Raw genomic sequence first — 24810 nt, forward strand, 5'->3', positions numbered from 1 at the left:
ATTTGTAACAAAGAGTCTACCAACAATTCAGGAAAACAATTCAAAAAAAAAAAAAAAAAAAATTCAGGAACACCAACCGAAATGACATGACGACCTTGAAGCAACAGTTGCATGTTTTTTCCTCTAAAATTTCCGAGCCCTAGAAAAATACAAGGAAAATTACCATTTTTTGAAAAGATTTTGGCAAAAGGTCCAACTAATCCATTGTGGTCTCTAACTGGTAAGGTAAGGTAGTACAATTGGAGCCACTGTGTGCACTGATGTTCACCGCCAGCTGCTTTCGACACTAGCAGAGCTATAATTGTACCTCGTTACCTTGTATCAATTTGCCTTACCTGTTTGAGCAATTGGTAATGTCACGATCAGCGGTTCAGACGGCGCCTCGTCATCTTCATCATCATCGTCAACAAAGGCAGATGTCGCTTTACTCTCCGTGGACAGACTCATCGCCTGGCTATCGCTCAAACCCCTCGCCTGAAATACCAAGGTTTAAAGTCATATATGGCTTGTTTATTTAGAGCTTATCCTCGGACGAGACCTTGATTGATACCCGATTGTCTCACAGGTGGCAGCACAGAGGGGAAATGAGACGATGTGTCATGTCTGCCATCGTTTGTTTGTAAAGGTCACATCATGCCAAGGAAATATCAAGGAACAACTATGAAGTACATCCATGAACTCCATTTTTCGAAAGTTAAAATGTAGAGCTTATTAAAGAGGGACTTATGATTGGCAAAAGCTAAGGTGCCCAGTGGTGATCTCCAGCTAGTATTAGGCACATACAGCTAAAGAAATGGATCTGGTGCGACCTAATCAAGTAGAGTGAAAGACACAGATTTTAGCCTGCAAAACCTCAACAGGAACAAAAATGTCACGATACACAATTCATATCCACAACATACCCGGTAGGAATTTTGCGAAAAAATGTCTTACCTTCCGTTTCCTCTCTTTCTTGACCTCCTCTGTACATGTGAGAGCGGACACCACAATGTTGTACATCTTCCCAGGCTTGCACTTGGTCAGGGTACACGTCTGTGCCGTAGGGCCTAACCGCATATGTAACTTCCCGTTTATCTCTAACTTGTAGCCCTCAAGGCTACGTTTTAATAACTTTGGCCTGTCCTCGATATCGTGTCCGAGAATCGTGTAAAGCAACGGCTTCTCCCAGTAAAGCTGAATGGTATTCGGCGTATAACCCGACAGTAAAACTTTCGGTGGTTCACAGGGAGCACGCGTCCGAGCGATCACGGGTTGCGACGGAACATTCGCCATGCGACGATTCTTTTTCTCACTATTTATAGCGTCTTTTTCCTCATCCACTGTCGTCTTCACGCTGACGACCGCCTCGACGACAAACTTATACTGTAACCCCGGCTCCAGGTTATGGATAGTCACATGGTTATCATTGGGGTTCAGGTTCATGTGACTGGCAAGCGTGACGTCATCTTCTCGTTTTGTTACCGAATGCCTGACTTCGTTCCAGCGTACAACCTGACCAAGAAGTCGATTCGATCCGTACACTCTGGCGGGCTTCCACTTCAACGTAACACTATCCATGGTTAAATGTGCCGCCTGGAGTTTGGACGGTACATCCGTACCAGATGTCACCGCGATGATGGTGCTTTTCGGTAACCACATCGATTCTGGGATATCCTTAAACTCCGCTGGAAGCGCTCGGATCTTCCTCAACGTATGACCGTCGGGTAACTGGTCGAAGAATTCTTCAGTTATAGCAGTAATGACGACGATATGCTCCGTGCATTCGCATAACCCATCAACGGTAGTCTCCGTCACGTCTGGCATCAGCTCTTGCGAAAACGGAGGATTACGATGTATTTGGGAAACAGGATAGCAATCCACACGGAGGCCAATAACCTCGACTCCATGCTCTCTGGGTGGGTCCCAGGCTACCTGAATACTATGGCATGTTGTCGAGGTGATGCCCAGGTTGCAGGCCGGGTCTGGTGGGCGTGCTGTCAGTAACGTCATCTTCTCCGACTGCCCAGTCAGGATGAAGGTCTGGTTGGCGAGCCCTTCGGGGAAGGCGCCTTCTTCTGTAAACAAAGCAGAGTTGGAGGTAAATCATCGACGAGACACCAACAAACACATCAGACCAAAAAATAGGCAAAGTGCTTCAAATAGCCTGCCAGCCCCAAGTCACAAGGACACTGTTTCACCCCTTGTTATATCTTCTTCATGTCTGCATTTGCTCTGGGTGCTAGTGCATATCACTGAGCTTTGTGGTCAGGGTGATGTTTCTTTGACCTCTATTCTCCACTAAGAAGCAGGGCTGAAGCAACTGAGCTGGTCCCTAGCTCCAGATTCACAATCACATGGACCAGATTCTCATAGACTGTTGTGTAGAGGAGTTTCTTGAGAGGGAGTTTAACCTCAAGAGTACCCGTCACAAGATCTCAACCACCCACTTCAATTTCAATTATTACTCACCTTCCTGCAGCGCTGAATATTTCTGTAGTTTCCTGGCCTCCACGATGACAGTGTAAGTGGTAGCATGCTTGAGACCCGTGATCAACAGGTGGTCGTCAGATGTGTACTGACTGTTGATGTCATCCTCGGGCTTGCTGCCGGGCCACCACGTTACCTGGTAGCTGTCCGGCGCGACATGATGCGGGCGGAGGCGATCGCCAGCTGAAGAAGAGACGAACATATGAACATCAGCCGGCCAAAGAAGACGTTAAGAAAGGCCCAATACAAGTACTTGTACATGCAGAAGATTCTGGAGCCGATTGGTCATGTGTGCCATTTTGTGCCACATTCAGTCAGAACAGTTACAGATGAAAAAATATTCTGCCGAAGGGTGAGAATCTTGACACTCCTGTAGTAAATCTGACGACATTTCATACTACTTTACGAAAGATTTCTAAAAAAAATCCAAATTTTTTACGAATTTTAATTTGACATATTTTGAAAAATTTCTTTCATTTTCAATTTTTTTCTTCAATTGTTAACCTTACGAATTTCAATATTTCTGTTTTTCATGTCGAAAATTTTTTTTTTGAGATTTTTATTTTTGATGTTGATGAGATGGAACTAGTGTTTATTTTATGAATTGGGAACCCAAACACTTAGATATTGCAGAAATCTCTGATTTTGATAGTCAAATGTGTAAAACAACCGAAATCTGTGCGGAACCATCAAGCGACTCTTACAAATCCCCATTTTATACCACAACACGTGACCTTCTAAAAGCAAACAACAAGCAGCGTTTTTAAAGCACCACGAAGACACAACATTGGATTTTAACCCTTTTGCTGCAGAAGCCATTTTTGGCCAGCTTTAGCCCATGCACAGCAATGAATAGCAATCTTAACAGTGTATATTTTTGTCAGAACGGGCAAATAGTATTCAAAAGTGTCGCCATCTGCAGTATTCAGATCAAACAAATGTTTCTCGAGTGCATTTGGCATGTTTAGAGAATCTGAGGCCAAGTGCTGATGAGTTAAAATTGTTGTAAGACACGACGTTTTATGCACGTCATGGAGACAAGTGCATGACCTGCTTCGTACGTCACCAACAGCAAAAGGGTTAACCTAAATGGGATTATGTTTATACTATACACCATTTCAAATTCTAAAAGGGGCCTATTGAACTACGGTACCCAAAAATGATTATGTAAACATTCTGAATTCTACATTTCTTTGAACCGTTTTCAAAGTTATCACGAGTTTGGAAGTAAACCATTATTGGATTATATGAATGACAGCAGGAAAGAAATAAAACTTTGAAAGATTTAATGTACATGTAGTTAGGCAATTACTTCCCCAAATTTATCACCGGAATCTTTCTGCAAATTTGAGCAAAAGCTCTGGTTCCCAGGAGTCCAGATGAAATTGATATTGAGATGATGACGATGATGATGACGATGATGATGATGATGATGATGATGATGATGATGATGATGATGATGATGATGATGACCATGACAATGAAAATGACAATGATGATGATGAAACCTAAACGATGTTCCTACTGCTAAAAGAGGGACCTCTCATGCATTTGAATACAGAAAGACTGTTAAGAATTGGTCCATCAGGACAATAGAGATGAACAGTATAATATTGGGCTCAGGAAGCCGGATGCTTTCAGAGAGTTATTAAAAAATGCCACTGCCAGTACCGAACGATAGCAATCTGTGCAAAACCTACCTCGCCCTTCCTTTCTCTGAACTGCAAGCAATCATTGTCAACACTTAATCATTTAGAATATCGAAGACAATCTCCAAGATTCATAGCAGAATCATGGAAGGAATAGATACCGTAACCTTGGGGAAAAAGCCCTGAAATTCACTGCCTACATGAAGTTCATCGTTTAGTGAAAGAAAATAAGGAATTTTGGGGAAATTAAAGGGAAACCACAAATCCTGATTTTCAGTAATGCACACCAAATACATTTCGGTATTCAATTTTGGGAGACTGCCATTCACCTCTGTTGTCGAACAAGTCAAATCCTGCTCCTTGTCCCCCCCAAACATGCACGCTTCGATCAAGCCAGAACTTCTGTTTCTAGGAAGCTCAAGCTGCAATGCTTGTAATCTAATGAGACTTTGCTACATATGGCCTAAAATAACTACACACCAAACTTTATGGTCAGAACAATTATCACTCAATGACACCTACGTTTGTTCCAGACGATTATTGCCGAGTGACCGGTGACCTTCTCGGACCAGACTCTGGACGGCGGCTGGACGAGGCCGGTGTAGCGGAACGTCAGCTTAGGACCAGCCTTACACGCGGCATATTTATCACCAAATTCTGAAAGGAGATGTTGAAAACAAGTATCAATAGCTGCCACAAAGATGCCATTTATAGCTTAGGATTTAAAGCAAGGCAAAACTTTCAATGGTTTGGTTTTCGAGTACAAAACTTCATAGCAACTAAGAAGACTTCTACTGATAGTGTATTCGAAGGGCACATAGATGGAGACACTGTTTCTCTGCTTCCGTCACAAACTCGTTTTTTTCTTCAAAATTGCGCTCATGTCCTGTGCGCTGATGACTATCATAAAAGAAAACAATACACACCAGGATGAGCCTTGTCATCTGGAGGGTTCGAGCCATCGATGCCTGAGTCACCATCCAGGGACATCATACCATCACGTTGTCCGTGTCGGCCGACCGGATGCTCCGTCAACGCCACAAGCTGCAGCGAGACCTTCTCGCCGAGTTCCACATCTTTGATCCGGAGACTCTGAACGTCCGGAGGAACCGTGGAGCCGTACAGTTTGCCATTTTTCAGAATCTGGTAGCCCTGAAAATGAAAACAGTAATCTTAGAACCAGATCAGGTCGTCATATTTAGCCTCGGAAACGACCACTGAAGACTTCAACACCATATTCACCACATGTTTGGAATTGTGGAGAACGACCTTTGCCCCCACAACACTGAGCCTACCACATCCTGACAAACTGCCTAGAACTAGCAGCCCCGAGGGTGGAGTTCTGCCCATCCAGAACCTGCATCCAGATATGTACACAAGCCCAAAATCATGAAAATGTAGTGCACACAAAACTTTCCCTATACTGCAGGCCTATATGAGGTTCCCTGTTCAAATTCATCAAATGACGATGAACTCACTGAAATCTGCGCATCTCCAAACTGTTGCGGCGTCTGCCAAGTGATATCGATTCCCTCTGTTGTCATACTCTCGATCCTAATCATCGGCGACATTGGCGGGGCAGGACATGTGATCTGGACCGAATTGGAATGGTCACTCTCACTCAGACAGTTCACGTGGTCTGTGTTGGGGTCGATCTTCAATTGGCCAGCAACGGACTGAAAAGGAACAATGTGTTATAATCACTTATCCACGCTATTTTATCAATAACAGAATTCCAGTGACTAATCCCACATAAGGTCAGTTAGTGCACATTTCTTTAGTTTTGATCATGATGTCACATGATATCATGTGGACTGATCACAAAAGGAGGATTCTCTGTCTTTGATCCAACCAATCTGGGAGCAAACGTTATCGTCATGTGGGGTCAAAATATGTCAAAATGGTTCATACCTTGACTGTGACGTCATAGGACTGTCCAGGGAGTAGATCCGTGAGGTAGTACTGGTAACCCTTCCTGTCTGCTGCCCCCATCGCCTTCACCTCACCGTGCCAGACGCCATCAAGGTAGATACTGAAACATAACAACAAAACACCTGCATTTTGGATCGTTGGAGATACCGTCTGCTGAACCTTGCAAAATATTTTGGAGGAAAATTGAAGAAACATTGTAGAAATGTTTAATATGATCAACACTTTTTCAAATATTTTCATAATCTTGGCTTAGTTTTCAAGAAAATCATGAAAATTGCTGTCGTCTGCTGACAGTCAGGGTTGAATGTTCTGCTGAGCCAATCAGCTTTGCAGACAACCCACAAATCGCAGGACCTTTCAATGAATTCATTCTGGCCATCACAATACCTGTAGAGCACGATATCCTCTCCGATTGCAAACTCCCTCCCAGTTGGTTTCTCCCAGCCAATCACAACGCAGCCCTTCTTGTACGACGGCTGCTGGGAGATGGTGGGCACCGGTGGCTTCAGCGGACACGACACCAGAAGCGGTGTCGACGCCTGACTGTTTCCGACAGCATGGGTCGTGCAGGCGACAACTTGGATGCTGATTGTTATGCCTGGAACAGGAATACATGGTTGTGAGCTGTGAATGCTGTTGGTGCATATCAATTCAGTTGGTAGTTGACACCAATTATAGATCAGAACTCTTATATAACCCAATGTGTGTCATGTAACTAAGGGGACGTCTATTGCGCTAAAACTAACGCAGTTTCATAGCTCAAAGCACTTTTGATTATCACCCTAGCCATTGGCTTGTACATTCTTGACTCAACCACCAGTCTCTGGGAGAATCTGGTATCCGGCAGCTAAGCATTTTCACAACCGCCAATCTGAAGTAGGCCCCTCTTCCACTGCACCATCCTGCTTACCAGTTTCAGTTGGCACAGTTTTCATGGCTTACACGAGCCTCTTCACACTATACAGATAAACTTACCAGGAACTAAGCTATCAATGATGGTCCTGCTCGTCGTCGGGTTGAGGGTTGTGCCCAACTGTTTACCATCTACAAGGACGTTGTAACCTGACACCTCGACGCCCTCTATTAGAGCTGGTTTCTCCCACTCGACACCCACCTACAAAACATCAAGATTAGAATCAAAGACGAACATGTCTTTACCCCTTTATCTTTTATGGGTAGAAGTTACCAAACAGTACTGTGAACCATTTATCTATGCTAGCGTTAATTGTTTTGCAGTTTGACGCCTAACGCAAACTATTCATCCTATAAAGGCATTAACGGTGCCAGATGAAGAGGATGCAAAGATATTTTGCAAATGAAAAGGGCCACAGAATAACAGTTACAACTTCACAAGCGCCACCTTGGCGAAATTGCATTGTACAGTTTGGCCGAGTCAAAAATATGATTGCTTCAAGGAGTATGGTGAACTACTATGCATCCCGAGATAGAAGATGCAATAAGTTGGTTCAAAGACGACGTTTTTTTCATCCTCCAAGACATACCTGGTAATTGTCCACCCCTTGCACGTGTAGTTTAGGCGGGTCTGGCGCTCCGGCCGTTGTGTAGTAGAGGACATCGGACGTCACTTGAACCTCGCTTGTGGTGGCTCCCTTCATGAGTGAATAGTTAGCAACCACACAGACACTGCAAAAATGAAGGAAGGATTCGAGGATTAACCTTGGAAAATGTAGCTTATGTTAAGGGTACTGTTTGGTCAACAGAACTTTAACTGAAAATGTGTCAATATGTTCAGAAAGAGGAACAAACAGGGAATTAAAGAAGTCTGTTGTGTATTAAAAACACTTTTTACACTTGACTTTGGGTAAAACATCAAAAAATAAAAAACTTTTTTGTGGCAGTGGGCGCATTTTTGGGGGTTAAAGCACATTAGTGGTAAAAGCCGCCCTAATCACCACAGTAACTTAACTTAGGACAATCATCAAACCGACCTACCTGTATTTCTGTCCAGGGACAAGACCATTGACAGAACATTTAGATGTCTTATCAGTCACGTCCCAGCGATGCTCGACCGCTGACTTCTTCTCGCCATCCATCTCGACGATGCAGGTATAACTCATATTCGAATTCACGGCGTGCTGGAAGTTTAAGCCGATGACCTTGACCTCATAACGTTCCAACTTGTACTCGGGATCGACGGCGTTTGTCAGCCGCCATTCGACGCTGATGGAATCTGTTTGTTGCGTGTCCATCACGGACACCTTGGGCCTTGGAAGGAATTCTGCAGGGACTGGTTCTGAAACCGCAGCGGCAGCTATCGCGACGTCTGGTTTCGGAGCGTGGAGGTCCGCAGTGTCGTCAACTTCAACCACAGCACCTGTGAAGAGAATATACATATCATAACGATGTCTCCAGATTATTAAAGTTCCGATGGAATCTCTTGAAAATCACCCCATTGGCAATACATGTATGCAAATCTGAATGCCATAATCTTTTTCAAATCTTATTTTTTTGAAAACGGCTTCAAATATTGGAATTTAACTGCAAACGCATAGCAAATGTTTTTTTTTTCTTCAAAAATGAGATTATTTGCAAAATCTTTGAAAAAACATTTCACGAATATTAAGCGATTTTCAGTATCAGTATTATACAGAGTGAAACAAACAAATAGCATGCCGTGATGAAATAAAGTGGTTAGAATGGGGAAAATTCCACCTGAAATAAACAAAATACCATGAAAATTATTGTGAGAAGAAAAGTATTCGATTATCTTTCCAGTGTAAAATGATGATAACAGAAGATGATATGAGAAGTTGGTCAATAGACACAAAGTGAGAGATTAAAACGACAATGATAAATAAATCCGACACCGTCAACAAAAGCTGAGGCAGACGCAATGACGTGACGTCTGCCTAACTTTTCCCTACGCCCGTGAAAACACTGAACAAACATGCAAATACACCAAATCGTCGAAACGGTGAAATGTCGTGACATATTCCAAAAACAACGTGACAATGTGAAACATTTCGGAATTAATCCCGTGAGGCTGACTCCATGATAAGAAGTGACGGGTAAAAATCCCAAAGAACCTTTGTATTGATATCTCCCCTCTCGTTCCTTTTCAATCTTGTACAAAATCTTCCCGCTGTTTTTCTGTTTTGGTTTCCGTGGTTTCCGCATCCTGTCATCGTCCGAATCGCTCTGGACCTCCACCTCATTTCTCCCGTGTATCATTTTATACGACTCCTTCAACTGTTTTGCCCGTAATGCCGCGACCTTTTTTCCCATGACAACAACAGCCTGATGCATATGGGTGTACGTTTTCATCCTGTTAATCCACGGGCCGCGCGTCGCATCAATTTCAACTGTATCGGACGCCAAACTCACCCGATCCTGCTCCAACTCAGATTCATACACAGATAGTTCATTCGTTGTCCCCTGTGTGGCGCTGCTCTGTATACTGCATTGTAATTGGTCTTCAGATTCCAGATCGCTGCCACTGCTGTCCCGCAGACCACTGCTGCCTCCCATGATGTGGAGATTTGTCGGCTGCTCGCTGTACTCCTCTGAATCCACATGGCGTCTGCTGAATTTCTCTGAATCCAAGCGCTGTATGCCCACTTTGTTTTCAAGACAAGTGATGAAATGAAGAAAGAACATATCAATTTGGATTGATTTGTTAATGAATTTAAGTTTCAACCTGTACTTGTTACTCGCTCTACCAAAACTAGGCGCTTGTCGCATCTGAACTTGACAGGTTGATACGGACTTGTTGTTCATTTCCCCAGTGTAGACCTTTTGTGAAATCTATTACAAACTGATTTGGTCACATTTCACAAAAGGTCTACAATAGGGAAATGAACAACAAGTCCGTATCAACCTGGCAAGTTCAGATGCGACAAGCGCCTAGTTTTGGTAGAGCGGGTCACACTTATAATGATGGCAGCTTTTCTATAGCGCTTGTCTCTGAGCCAGCATGTATCAAAGCACTTTACCTTGACTGTTCTATTATTAGCTCCTCAATGGAATTTTAGGGAATCTAGGAGCTGAAGTGGAGCTCGACCCCAGAGATAAAGTGCAACAAGGCTGGGATGCCAACCCAGAACCTACAGCCTGACATCTCAACCAGTATGGCATTGGAACTTTGTTTGGTGTTCCACACAAACTTAAGAAAAAACATCAGACACCAACTTCAAGAGAACTATAGCCTGTCAGTCATCAATCAAGAAAGTCAATCAATAATTGCCGAGCATGCAACGAGTCAGTCAAAACAACCAGTGAACCAAGTGAACCGGTTTTGAAACAATTTTCTCAGTGTGACGAAGGTGAATGGAGCTATAAGATTGTTACCCCTTGTTGGTCGGGCAGACGCAGCACTACTCTCCTCCTCCTGATGAAGATGAGCCTTTGAAGCCCGGGCAGACCTCACCGGTCTCTCCTCATCCTTCGTGTGAATGGTCGCTTTCAGCCTTTCCAGCTCTGCCGTCAATTCATTAAAACGGTTGTACAGCTTTGATATCCTCGCATCTTCCTGCGAAGGCAGAGGTTTAGGAATTGGCCAAGAGTTCCTCGAAATCAATTTGGACTTTTTATCTCTTTCACACGCCTTTGGAATCGGCCATGAATACTCTTGTTTGGCACTTGTTTCTGCCCCTTGCTCATTCCGAGTCTGACGAGGTATATCTTTCGGTTCCGGCCAGAGATAGTTCTTGCCTCGCCCACCATCTGAGGGTGGGAGCGCCTTAGGCATTGGCCAGGACCGCTTCCTGCTTCCAACGTGTCCAACCTTTTCACACCCTGATACAACGTCCACCATTTTCTCTGACGAGTTCCGACTTGCTGTTGTATGAGCAGACGACAACATTTCAATCGTGTTGACACTATCCGACTTTGAAACAGATTTATGTCGGCTTTTCCGACTGTCAGTCCGTTTGATCCCGATCTCTTTCTTAGCAGTTACGCTCCCAGCGCTGGCCGATCGCCTAAATTCTTGTATCGCACAGTTGGCACTGCCATTTTTATCCTCACCCGGGTCAGCAGGCGTGCTGAGCCCTTCCGACGACATTTCCCGCACGAGTTGTCTGGATCTCTGCTCGGCGCTTGTATCTTTCATCACCGCCTTATACATCAACTTCAGCTTTAACCAATCCAGGTCCGGATTCCCTAGTTACAATTAAAGGAGCAGTAGCTGAAGTTATACTGGGCCAGCATAAAAGTAACATAATCCTTTAAAGTTGGTGGTTCTGATGCATTCGAAACTGTACTTAAACGTTATACCTGTTGCTGAAAACTCACATCTGTAGCAGTCTGAGAGGATACAGAAGATATCTGTAAATATGATTAGTGCCCGGACATAACTACCACGACTCCTCCTTTAATGAAGAAAATAGATTAGATATAAAGGTTCAACACCTCACCATGGTATGATGAAAAGCACGAGTACCTATACCAAAAGAATGCAAGAATGAAAACCCAATACCTCGTCATGAAATGCAACACAAAATAAAAGACAGAATTCAGAATGAACCACTTCCACGAAGAAGGTTGTACCTTGGTCACCTGACGACGACGTCAACAATGATGACATCGATGATGACATCATCGATGATGATGATGATGATGATGAAGCTGCCACTGTCACTGTATCTGCGACAGGCAATAAACTATCCCCGGACCTCTCAGATAATTGGATCTCTTCCTCTGTTGAAAAATCGATGTTTTGTTAGATAAACATGTATTTCGGATTTGGGGAGTGACTCTGGAGTAACATTCCCGGAAACTTGCAGGCATCATGTCCTCTCAAAATGAAATATTTAATCCTTAAGTGATAGAATCAAAAGCGCGGACATAAGGACAAGTCCCGTTATGGGAGTACAGCGGACCCATTTTGGTCAAGCAGTGGACCATATGTCCGACCAGCCTCAAAACTGCACAAAGTCTCTTTTTGACGGACACCAAGTCTCTTTTTGACGGACACCAAGTCTCTTTTTGACGGACACCAAGTCTCTTTTTGACGGACACCAAGTCTCTTTTTGACGGACACCAAGTCTCTTTCGGACAGCCACTGGTTCTGTTCCTGTCGGCTGTCCATCGGAGTGCTGTCCTTGATAGTGTGCATGTGTCACCCATGTCCCTGCCAGCCACGTCTTTCAACCAATATGACGAATGGTGTGACCCTGTCTTTTGGATGCACACCAAGCGTCAATATGGTTCAAAGACCAAAAAATCCACACAGTCCCCAATTTAAGACTCATCGAATTCACAATATCATGCAGTTACACAGACAGAAGAGGGAGGACTTGGAAATAGTTGGAAGCAGGCATAGACTATCTTCAGGGCATGCAGTTAGCATCGGTCACTTGATATGTTAGCACTCACATGCAGGCAACTCGGAACGATCTCTGACCAATGGTTTCATGTTAAAGGCAAGTAATCAGGGAAGTTAGCGTGAAATCCGCCCGTATTCATAATCAGTTATACTTGAAGAGGGGAACAAGGAAAACAAGTTCTACAAAGTGACATGAATTATTGCCAGTCCTTGCCAAGGATGCCAAATTATGTGTTAGAGGGAACGTCCAATCGAAAAGTACACTTCATTTCTAAAACACTCTACTCCAATTCGTCAAGGGTCGTTAAGAAATTGTATTTTTTCTGAAGTTAGGCATTTTCATATCCTTTTCTGAGGTTAGGAATGGGGGGGGGGGGTATGAGATGGGAAGATCCATTCCAAGCACAGCTAGAGGGTATCATTGTTTTCTACCTTCACTCTCTGAGCTGCTCTCAGATTCTGATTCCGGTTCCGGTTCCGGTTCTTGCTTGGGCTCCGGCTCGGTTTCCTCTACATGCACATAAGATGAAATTTGTGATATATTCGCAAAAACATTCTTTATCTGACCATACATGTATCACAATGTCTATTTTTACGCCATTATTGATAACACAAAATAACTAACAATCACCTTTTATTGCTATACTGCAAAACCCCTCTATCTCTGGAAGCAGACGTTAACTAAATCAGCTTTCCAACCTAGCAGAATGAAAACCTGGTATTGTCAACAACAAAAATGGGAGCTTTATGAAAATTCCATTTAATTTCAATTTCTATCTCTGGAAGCAGACGTTAACTAAATCAGCTTTCCAACCTAGCAGAATGAAAACCTGGTATTGTCAACAACAAAAATGGGAGCTTTATGAAAATTCCATTTAATTTCAATTTCTATCTCTGGAAGCAGACGTTAACTAAATCAGCTTTCCAACCTAGCAGAATGAAAACCTGTGTCAACGACAAAAAGGGAAGCTTTATGGAAATTCCACTTAATTTCAATCATGACTTCTAATTTCTTCAATCTTACCTTGTGGTGGTGGCGCAGCTTCTTCCGTCTGTTGTTTCACAGGTGCCACCTGGGGACGCTCAATCTCTTCCTCACTATCAGAGTCGACTTTCTTCGCCTCGGGTTCCGGTTCTCCTGTTGAAGAAAAGAAAGCAACTGTCTAAGAAGCAGGCATATACTCTTATATGGACAAAGGGGTTAACTTACGTATGAAGAGACGCTCGCACGATACAGGCAAAGGTACTCACAGCTATATGAGCACAGACACTCTCTCATGTGTGCAGTGCTCTCACATATGAAGCTATACAGTTCTCACATATGGACAGAGGTACTGGTATGGGAGGCAGACTACTCAAATATGCACAGAGTCTGCCTATAATTAACAGCAGACGGTACGGTAGGTATCAAAATATAGGAACGTTGCTGCTACCTTTATCCATCGCTGGCAGGTACCCAGAGCCCTCTCGGACCTCGATGTACTCTCGGTACATATCGGGGTCATCTTCACGAAGGTCGACGGGTGGAAGGATGATGTTTTGTGTCTCCAGTGGAAGGGAGAGCTCCAACTGATTGGAGAGACGTGGCTTCTGGTTCTCATCTGAAATGACGAAATGTGGATGATGTTGGCTTGTCAAGCGATGAGAATGAAACACTGAAATGTGTTGTATTGACTGGTTTTATTGGTGGAACCTCCCTCTGCCGACACTGTTGTAAGCAGATAACCCCCCCCTTTAAGAGACAGCGATTATGGTCCTAGTCGAAGATAAAGACAAAGAAAACTTGGCATCAAGGCATCAAATTGGTGTGGCCCGACTGACACAGACACCATGATTCCTTGGATCAGGTGCCTATGCCAGGGCCAGCAGACGTTCCAATCTGGCAACAGACTCCTTCTCCCTTCCTCAAAAGAACAAATGCACAAGAATAACAACTTGACGAAACTCTGGTACTCCAAATAGAGCATAGGTCACCAACAAGATTCCTCCTTTGCTGGGCAGTCTCTCAACTTGGGTCCAGTTCATCACCATCGCCCACACCTCCTGTTCTGTAGATCATCTGGTCCTTGGCCTGCCTGGGCGCTGTCTGCCTTGCAGATTCTACCAAGTGCATGCCTTGTGATGTTGTTTCTAGGCTTTCCCAGGGTGTGGCCAAGCTAGTTCCACTTCCCCCATAGGACCTGCAGTTCTCTCCCGATTTCCTCTCTCCCACAGGTCTCTCTTGGTGATTCTGTCTACCTATCTGATGTTTCAGATACGAGATGGATATGAGAGGACTTACCCTTTGGCACTGCCATGACGGCAACGCGATAAACGTAATCGGGCGTACATTCCTCAATCACCACCTTACAACGATTGCTATCGTCATCTGGCACGACCTGGAGATATGAATAATAGACACTCAGGCGAAGAGTCGTAAAGTGGCTCCTGATTGAATAGTTCCCTTCCAAAGAGCACCGAGGATTTATAGCGATGATTACAGAATAGTTACAATAGTGCCTTGCAATAAAAAATACCTAGTCTGATTGGTTTATCAATTATGGAGAAAGAAGTCCGCTAAATATATAGTCCAATATGATATGATTTTTTGATTATACACACGACAGATGTTTTAATTACTTAGTAGATATGGAACTAATTAACTACTAATCAATAGCTGAGAATTGCGAGGATGATAATTGATGACCTTAAACAAGCACCAAGTCTCAATGCATTCAAGTAGAGACTCGAGACCAACACCTGTATCAGACAAGTACCACGTCCAGATATTAGTTGACTTATGCAAGAGCCTGATCAAAATAGTTTTTTTACCCTGTGCTCTGTGTTACAAATAAGATGTCTGCCACTATTACATTGAAAACCACCTTTGACCAAGGACATGATGAGGTGGTTTAGTTCAGGACCTCCACCAACATATTGTCACTACCCTTGACCAATTATGAGGTGGTTTTGGATCAGGACTTTCACCAAAACATTCAGACCACCAGGACCCAGTATGAGGTAGTTTAGATCAGGACCACAACCAACACATTGAGACCACCCTTGACCAAGTATGCGCTGGTCTAGATGAGGACTTTCACCAACACATTCAGACCACCCTTGACCAAGTACGCGCTGGTCTAGATGAGGACTTTCACCAACACATTCACACCACCCTGTACCTCGAGGTAGTTTAGACCAGGATTTAGATTCCAACACCACAGTTTGCGTCCACCCGGATCCAGGGCACGGTAGACTAATAGATCAGGATTTCCCCCAACCCTTGACCAATGTACTTACGGCTACAGGATCTGATGACGTGTCCTATCACCAAAGTAGAACATTTATAGGAAATTTACAACTCAAGCCAATCCAATTGCAGTTACCCTTATGAAATAGCTGGTAATTGAAAAATACAAACCCCGTTAAGGAATAAGTTATTGGGTTTAAAGTGGAGACAAGAAATTTCTGAAATGGACCCACTTCTACGCAAAGGTGTTGAAGACATTTACTAAACAGCAGTGACAGTTCTCTTACTGAATTGAAACCTACCATGCTTCCGCACTGTTTTCCATTCAAGAAGAGTTTATATCCAGCGACGGGGAAATCATCTGATGATATTGACATCCAGACCAGGGCCATGCTCCTCTCGTCCTCAGTCACTTCCAGTGAGACGAGGGGACCGCCAGCTTGTATTGTCTTATCACAATGCATCATCTAAAATGCGAAAAGAACTTGTTACAATTGCATCTAAAATGGACGTAGTGAAGTTTACGACAGCACTGAGGTGACCACATCTCGCCGGTTCTGCACTCTCTGCATTGGCTCCAAGTCAAAATGCGTATTGAATACAAACTGCTCACCACAACACACAAGGTAGTGCAGGGAAGAGCTCCTGCGTACCTCAATGAGCTAGTTAAGTTTCAATCTGGTCCAAGGCAGACTCGTTCCACAAGCGGTAACAAACTGCATGTAAAGCGCACCAAAACCGCCTATGGTGACAGGTGTTTCTCTGTCGGTGCTGCACGCTTGTGGAATGAGCTGCCACAAAACATAACTTCCCAGGAGTCCACTGCAGCATTCAAAAATGGGTTAAAGACCTGGTTATTCAGGAAGTTTTATGGGGAGTAGCGCTTTAACAGCAATCATTCTGAGAAGCGCTATATAAGCACTACAATATTATTACAATATTTATCACGCAAGAGAATAGACCTCAGGCTAGTCCTCCCACCTACCACCAGCCAAGCCCTCCCTCCCCTTGCCCCTAACTGACCCTTGAAACCAGAATCTAACTTATTCACTTACCAGATGGTTCGACTTGTGAGGAAGGAACATATCGTTGTTGGGATAGACCTCAAGCCACACATCATACGTCCTACCACCAGCCAATCCGGCGATGTTCAGACTATTATGGTCTGGAGGGAAGAGCTCACAGTAGGAGATTCCATTCAGATAGATCTGGAAGAAATAAGAAATTCCCAATTTCAAAAAAGATTTTTCTAACAACAGTCCCTAACTTTTCTATCAAAACAATCGATCTTTTTCTTCATCTAGTGTAAATGGTCTTTCTGCAGTAACTACTGGACCAGGCAGATGTCTCTTATAAACGTGGCGGTCATCTCTTGTCCTCTCTTGATCCCCAGTCTTTCATTCCCATGGTTGCACCATTTGGCCATGTTGCCAGTCACTCTGTGTCCCAGAGTGAGCAGTTCAGAAGACCATGCCCTCGTGTTTGATCAGGTGTCTTGGATGAGAACTATTGTTGGAGAATTTCAAACCCACCTGGTATCCTCGGATGAGGGGCAAGCTCTCCTCCTTCGGTGGTTCCCAGAATATCTCGATGATGCCAGGACCCGTGAAGCAGCCCTTGATCTTCGGGATGCAACCCCACCACTGCCACGTCGGAGTCTGAAAGATAACATTCGAAATTACATTGAAATAAAAAGCATACTTCGCTACACTATTGCATGTTAGCCAACAGTGCTAACAGTGAAATATTTGATCAGTTATACTGCTAAATGGATCAATATCTAATAGTACTTACTGTCGTCAGCGCTTCTTTCTTGACACCTTCATCTTCGGCCTCGGAAGCAGACGACTCGACCTGGTCTTCAACTCCAGTCTCCAACACCCAGAATCTCCTGGAGGGAAGAAAGCAATCATTTGTTGAAAACATGTCAAATCTCTTTCAAGATACAATGCCAAGTTATTATCTTGATCTATTGTTATCACTATCATTATTGTATAGGCTTCATGGTCCAGTTTGAGATCGATGCCCATCTCAAGTTACAAATTCACCCCCTGTGTGGGATCTTTAGCCTGCCCTGGCATAGACACTCGGATACAGATGGAGACTCTTAGTTTTAAATCTCATTCTAAGGACTTTAAAGAGCCAGTTCCATGAAAACACAGGCCCGTTCATCCGCAGATACAAATCTGGGTTCTTCCAGAATTTAACCCGAGTCCTACTGCATGTTAGCCAGCAGTGCTAACCACTAGGTTATGAGGCTTCCCTGGACATTTAATCCCTTCTTCTATTGGTCCTCTATACGCCTAGTACTCTAGTCTAAGCCCTTCAAATGAAGACACACACTTACTTGGAAGCCATGATGTGACTTGGAAGCAACGAATCACTGACCGCAATAGAACGGATAATACACAGACCTGGCTGACGCAGGCAGATACCTCTCTCAGGGTGGTACGTCTGCAAAGAGGTTAAAAAATAAACAGATCATAGAACTCTGCAAATCTCGCCGAAAAACCAGTTGAGTGATTTTGTCTTGGGCCAGCCATAAAGAAGTATCATTCAACCCCCTCTATTATGGACACTAGTTATGTGCCTCAATTAGTTGCCTCCATTCAATTTGACCTCTCTAATCAGGACACCTCTCCATTAAGGACAGTACTTGTCAGTCCTTAGGGTGTCCTTAATACAGAGGTTCTACATGTAGTAGATTCGATTAAGCGTTGACAAATTGAAATGCAGTCTATAATTACCCTGATGTTTTCTTCATGCAGTTCCGGTGTCTTCCCACTCACTGTGTAGTAGATCTTTGCGTCCGGCGTGGTAGTGTTGAGTTTCACCCGGGTGTACCGGTCCACAACGCCACCATTCCTGTCCGACACAATCACGGGGAGAGCTGCTCTAACCTCTGCAGAAGAAAAAGATCAAATATTTATCAGTTCTTCTTCTTCTGCGTTCAACCTGCCTCAACTATAACTTCAGTGCAGCAGCGAAAAACTGTCGACAAACCGTAGGTCTGACGCCACAACGAAATAAAGAAGTCTGTCAAGGCATCATTATAATAATGAGTCTTTTATATAGCACAATTCCGTGACACTATAGTTCTCGCTCAAAGCGCTTTGGGATATCATATCATTACCCCGGTCTCCACAGAAATCAATCAGGGGTTTCAAGGAGCAACCAGAAGGTGCTCTCTTGAACTCGACCAGTAGGGGAACTAAGCAGTAACTCGGCCGGGAGTCGAACCCACGACCTCCTGATCATGAGGCCGACTCTCTTCCACTGCGCTACCGCTGCCCCTGGCTGTTGTTGCATGCCCACCAGACGTCAGTACGGCCGGTACGCTCCGTCTTCAGTCAGGTTTTTTCCCAGAGTTTTTGCTCCTTGTCTGGTTGTCGTTTCCCAGCTGACAAGCCCAGACGACCTGGTTTGTTTCGGAGTTTTCTCTGTGAGACTGGCTGCCTACTGGGGCTAGGGAGGTCAGTCCCCCCAGAATACTTATTTACAAAACTGTTGTTAAGCAAACAAGTGCTGCTTGACTGGTTAATCAAATTAAGGTGGAGTGGTGTATGAATTGACGATAGAACATCCCACAGAACTGAACAGGTGGTATCATTCACAATGAGTAGTACACTACCCAGTATTCAAATCGGTTTCATTCAAAATCGGTTTCAAACCTACCTTTGCCGAGTACGTTTACAACTCCGGCGAAACCTGGTGCACCCTGGGAAGCGACGCAGAAGACGCCGGTATCGTCAAATGTGTACAGGAAGCTGTTGCTGGCGACCGGCTTGCCGCTGTTAAAGGACTTTGCGCCCTGTATCACACTGAGTGGAGTCTGGAAGGAATACAAGGCAGACGAGTTAGGGAGACGACCGATTGCCAATCATAAGGTAAGCAGCATTAGCTCCACATCTTTGTATATTTTGCACCTCGGCGAATAACACCACTTTTCATTCAATACAGAATTTCTCAATCAAACAGTACTCGACATTTCCATCAAGGCATGTGACTACTTTGACTAGATTTACGCTAAGACTATTACTTCCTAATATCAAAGACGTCACGAGCATTAACCATCGCCATATAATCTTCTTAAATTGATACCTGTCTCGTCATCAATGTCCAACCACTGATGTGGAATTAGGAGCCTCTCAACAACACCAAGACGGTGTGTGTGCTCAAATTAGAGGGACCCCAAATTTAGAGGGTCCCAAATTAGGTGTCGGGAGGGAGGGAGGGGGGGCAAAATTACTCAAACAAATGAATCAAAACACTCTTCCTTCAACGCCTATAACCTTTGTTACACCAATTGAGTAAATGTAGACAAGCGTCCTGGATACGGGGTATCCAGATGACCTGATACCGTAGACCATGTCAGGTTCCCCCATCAGGTAGACATATACCAGCGAAAAGCACCTGACACGGTCAGTTCTTGCTGGACCCCCTCATATCAGATGGCCTCGGCAGTTGTTTAATTAACAACCTTTCATAATGATGCTGGACTCTGGACTCGTGGCTCGGGTCCTGAATACTTAAGCGGTGGTTGCGGGGACACACTCTCTCTCTGTTGCCACCCGGTATCCAGGACGCTTCAGTACATAAACATGTAGGCCTACTGGATATAAATTTAACAATGCTGTTGAGTAAACTGACATACAAATACTACAACTGCCAAGTTTCGCCAAATTTGCATGCATATTAACTGCACTACGGCATTGTTTATTTTCATTTACTTGAGCCACAAGAAAAAACAATGAACACGCACAGCATCAGAAATGTGATACCCTGACAAGTACCCCAGCATGGACAAATTGAAACTATTTCCAAAAGTCCAAACTGACAGGTACCCCAGCATAGACAAATTGAAACTATTTCCAAAAGTCCAAACTGACAGGTACCCCAGCATAGACAAATTGAAACTATTTCCAAAAGTCCAAACTGACAGGTACCCCAGCATAGACAAATTGAAACTATTTCCAAAAGTCCAAACTGACAGGTACCCCAGCATAGACAAATTGAAACTATTTCCAAAAGTCCAAACTGACAGGTACCCCAGCATAGACAAATTGAAAGTATTTCCAAAAGTCCAAACTGACAGGTACCCCAGCATAGACAAATTGAAACTATTTCCAAAAGTCCAAACTGACAGGTACCCCAGCATAGACAAATTGAAACTATTTCCAAAAGTCCAAACTGACAGGTACCCCAGCATAGACAAATTGAAACTATTTCCAAAAGTCCAAACTGACAATATTCTTCAAAGTGCTTAATTCGTGCTCCCTCAATACTGCATTCAAAGAATGTTATCACATCCAAACGTGTATGTTGTCCCACGATGAAATAAATCCGACATGAGATACGTCTATCAACGTACATTGACAGATATTCTACCGTCAAGCTCGCCGGTCTGGTGACCATGGAAACCTTGTACCAACAATCACGGACCATTAGCTTTCCATGTTTTTTCACATCAAAAATACATTAGACTATTAAGTAATAAATTGTCCACACGGTTTAATGAAAAAAGGATCTTGATGTAATGGTAGGTGATAATTGAAACAGGGGCTGTGCAGTTCATGACTTTGTTATTTGAGAGAAACTGTTAATAACCCTGATCAAAAACGAGTCCAACATTTCCTCAAAACATTAACGCCTTGATTTTCACGTCTTTCACATTATAGATAATCATGAAAATTTGACCGCAGCCACTGGACCGATCTTTTCATTGCTCATCACAGTGATAATTGTTATAGGTCGAATTCCGATAATTGTTATAGGTCGCAACAGCAAAAGAGTTATATGTTAAACATGAACATTATACTGTAAACCACCAGATTTTCAATTATTTACTGTAAACCGCTAGATTTTCGATCATTTACTGTAAACTGCAAAAGTTTTGTGCTGCATTATTGTTGGAATTCACAAAAATTTCAAAAAATTTTCTTTGCGAATTTTGAAATTATGTTCAGTTTTCCAATGGTAGCAAAAATATTTTTTCACAATTTTGATTTTTCGCAAAACTAGGTTATTTGCGAAATTTCAAAATTCGGCAAAGAAGATTTTTTGAAATTATTTATTTAAAAAAAAGTTTTTGTGAAAGTTTTATTTTTGCGGATTTCGCAAATAACCTAGTTTTGAAAGAAAATTTTTTGAAATTTTTTATTTAAAATTTTTTTTTGCGAATTGCAAAAATAATGCGGCACCAAAATTTGCCAGTTTACAGTGAATAATCATCTGACCATATTATGGAGTCAAAACATCGTATCAGACGAACATGATGAGCAAATATAAAAGCATCCCAAAGCCAAACACTACTCACTTCTTCACCGTCCACGTATTGGGTAGAATCAATGGGGATAACGGAGCCCTATTAAGGAGGACATGAATTATCATACACTGTGGACGATTCTATATCTTATGACGCAGCCCTTATCAAATTTATCGGTGACGAATGACACATAAACTGGCATACTTGAAACATCAACATCTGTGTCTACGGCAAAGGCCAAAGTCGGGGCCATTAGGCCGAATATTCTGAGGACCTAGCTGTGTCTAAAGCATGGTTTTTCACCAAAAGTTTATCCAGGCGACAGCTCCCACTGTCAAAATCCTATGCTATTGCCCTTGGCTATTGCTACATCTCATCCTCACCCCACCCAACCCAACCCGTCATTTGGAAAACTATTCAAGTGACACTATCAACAACCAATGTGCAGGACTTTGAAATAAGAAGCAACCCAGATCCAAGTATTCTCACTTGTACATCAAGAAATGGACAGATGGCTTTTTGACCTTGCAGCTCATGCCACACTTCCGATGAAAATCAACCCTTAGCACCAATATAACCACCCTCATCCTCAAGAAGCAGATGTGTAAAAAAGGATTTTTCAAAACTCTCTAGAGCTGGAGAAGCTTAAAGTTCGTAGCATTGAAAGCGTTCAAGCCAAAATGAATCTACGGTAACGGTACTTTACCAGGGAATTTCTAAGTTGCTAGAAAATGAACAAAATTACATCAATTTTATTTTTATATGCCTTCCTTTTGATAGCGTAGCCTGCACTAATAGTGACAATTTAATCCATAAAGTTTGACTGAATTCCAATAAATAACCTTTCTATGATTTTTTAGTTGAAAATGACCAAATATTCCATACACTTTACACACTGATTCAGCTGAGAATTTTTTTTACAAAATTTGACATTTTGTCAGAACTTAGAAAAATATGTTGAACAGTTGCCTACCTCGCTATCTGGGGCATTGACATGGATGATGTTATGTTCCTGGTCCGCTAGGCCTTTCCATGTCCACAACACGCTGCAGCCCTGAAAATGTCAAAACAATCTCTTAACCACTTGCTGCCGCAATAAAATTTGTCTTACCTTACCGCTCTGCCAGAATTAAATTCAGGAAAACGTAATTTGTTTGTCTTTGCAGCGGCCATCGATCAAGTGTTGCCAGCTGGTGATTTTGGTGAAGAACGAAGCCTCCTAAGTTTCAGTTTACGCTGGGGATTCTCCACGATTGTTTAGATAGGGGTTTGAGCACAGGATTTTACATGGAACAAACCTGTTGACAGCTGACGTATATATACGTCTTACGGCAGAGCGGTTTACATAGAGTTCGCGTATATACACGTCTTACGGCTTTAAGTGGTTAACAAACGTCAAATTTCAACATTATAAGTATCACTTCTTTAATTTTCTTATCAATGCTCTTTGTTGTCTGTCCCAAAACAGTTGTTTCTCTTACAAGACGACCTGGGCCCAATTGTTCAAACAAATTTTGTCACTAACGCTGAACAGTTTGGAGAACAAGAGCACTATTTCATTGTGCCCTTGCAAAACTAATCAATTAAACTCCATGCAAAGATGTATCAGTATTTTTCCAAGACGATTCGTATGACCTTACCTTGAGAACGTTGATCTTCGGTGGATGGAACCCTTTGCCGTCGACGCGCACCACCGTACTGTCATGGCCGGCATTCACCAGGATCGAAGACACGCGCGACTCAAGCTCGAACTTGGACTGAAAAACAATCAGATGTAAAAATAAAGGTCTTGATATTTATACTTGATTGATCTAAAAGACAAGAGACATTGGCGAAAAGCTGAAAATATGTCATAGGGGTGCATCTGAATGTGTTAAAACTTACTGGGCCGAATTTACGAAGGGTGTTTAAGAGTTAGACGCGTGTAAATTCTACATAATCAGTTTCAGGGCCTAATGCGGTTTTCATGAAGAAACCCTGCAAGGCCCTGACTCTGTCTATTCAGACATTAAACGCTGTTTTAAGCTAAACACCCTTTGTAAATTCGGCCCAAAGGCTTTCTGGACCGAGTACTACGAGGTAAGGTCCTATTTTCACTTTCTTTGAAGAGTCAGAAGATTGGAACTGTACCGCTTTTCATGGCCACTCCCGCCAAAAGGACTGCACTAAAACAATGGATGCCGCCATTTACATCACTCTTTAGAATGAAGCAACTTGAGTAATGGGATTTTAAGGATGGGTGGGAAAATCAGGAGAAAGCAGGTTCCTTGTGTGTACCAGAGATTTACAGCAAGACAGACACACAAGAGACATTTGGATAATCTGAGTTGGAAACCGTTACAGGTAAGACTAAAAGTCTACCAGTACCACGATATTTGCCTTCAACCAGGCACTATGTCCACTCGCGCATCTATTGAGTCAAAGAACTCAGAATCCACACAGGTCTAGGGAAGATAGCCAAGTTTACAGGGGACAAAGGCCTGATTTTGTATAGAACCAATGTAGAAGAAGACAGTTCGAATAACTCAAAACCATGAAACTATGCAAAATAGGTTTGAGATATTTCATAGAAGATACACTGAAATTAGAACAGAAACATCAAGTTGCCTTGAGTGGGATTTCAACCACAGACTCCCAATCCACTGCTCCACCAATTGAGCTATCGAGGTTCCCTGATTTTCTGCAGGGTATGACACTCTCATTTATCACAGAAGATACAAGTATGGAAGTGAGAAATAGTTTAACCGGTTTCTAAAGGAAGACGTCAGAGTTTTCACAGGTTGATATGACATGTACGACATGGACATATATACGACACAAGAAAAATCGAAGACAGTTCCATGATTTTCAGTATAGAGTCGAGCATCCACTCACAGCACAAACATATACTTCTTACCTCAATAACGGAAGACATACGTTTTTTGGGAAGATATCTACGAGGTCTGAACTAGAGAACAAAACCACACTTTTGTGGTCAAAATTT

At 43.1% G+C, this 24810-nt stretch overlaps 1 protein-coding gene across 1 annotated transcript in view; it reads right to left on the bottom strand.

The window, feature by feature from the left end:
• Window positions 1–24810, bottom strand: part of LOC135491376 (uncharacterized) — a 69904-nt gene that overhangs the window by 16540 nt on the left and 28554 nt on the right. Inside the window, exons 21-46 of the mRNA XM_064777200.1 lie at window positions 23468–23584; window positions 22801–22881; window positions 22534–22551; window positions 19238–19394; window positions 18310–18464; window positions 17910–18016; window positions 17357–17453; window positions 17095–17220; window positions 16618–16770; window positions 15865–16029; window positions 14615–14711; window positions 13767–13934; window positions 13358–13471; window positions 12766–12843; window positions 8001–8382; window positions 7550–7691; window positions 7023–7161; window positions 6435–6645; window positions 6027–6147; window positions 5594–5791; window positions 5042–5267; window positions 4638–4772; window positions 4167–4187; window positions 2449–2649; window positions 934–2054; window positions 336–474 (exon numbers count right to left, since the gene is read on the bottom strand). Of these exons, the coding sequence (XP_064633270.1) occupies window positions 336–474; window positions 934–2054; window positions 2449–2649; window positions 4167–4187; window positions 4638–4772; window positions 5042–5267; window positions 5594–5791; window positions 6027–6147; window positions 6435–6645; window positions 7023–7161; window positions 7550–7691; window positions 8001–8382; window positions 12766–12843; window positions 13358–13471; window positions 13767–13934; window positions 14615–14711; window positions 15865–16029; window positions 16618–16770; window positions 17095–17220; window positions 17357–17453; window positions 17910–18016; window positions 18310–18464; window positions 19238–19394; window positions 22534–22551; window positions 22801–22881; window positions 23468–23584 (4669 nt within the window). The remainder of the gene's footprint in view (window positions 1–335; window positions 475–933; window positions 2055–2448; window positions 2650–4166; window positions 4188–4637; window positions 4773–5041; window positions 5268–5593; window positions 5792–6026; window positions 6148–6434; window positions 6646–7022; window positions 7162–7549; window positions 7692–8000; window positions 8383–12765; window positions 12844–13357; window positions 13472–13766; window positions 13935–14614; window positions 14712–15864; window positions 16030–16617; window positions 16771–17094; window positions 17221–17356; window positions 17454–17909; window positions 18017–18309; window positions 18465–19237; window positions 19395–22533; window positions 22552–22800; window positions 22882–23467; window positions 23585–24810) is intronic.

The sequence above is a fragment of the Lineus longissimus genome, chromosome 7, assembly GCF_910592395.1.
Source record: "Lineus longissimus chromosome 7, tnLinLong1.2, whole genome shotgun sequence".
NCBI lineage: Eukaryota > Metazoa > Nemertea > Pilidiophora > Heteronemertea > Lineidae > Lineus > Lineus longissimus.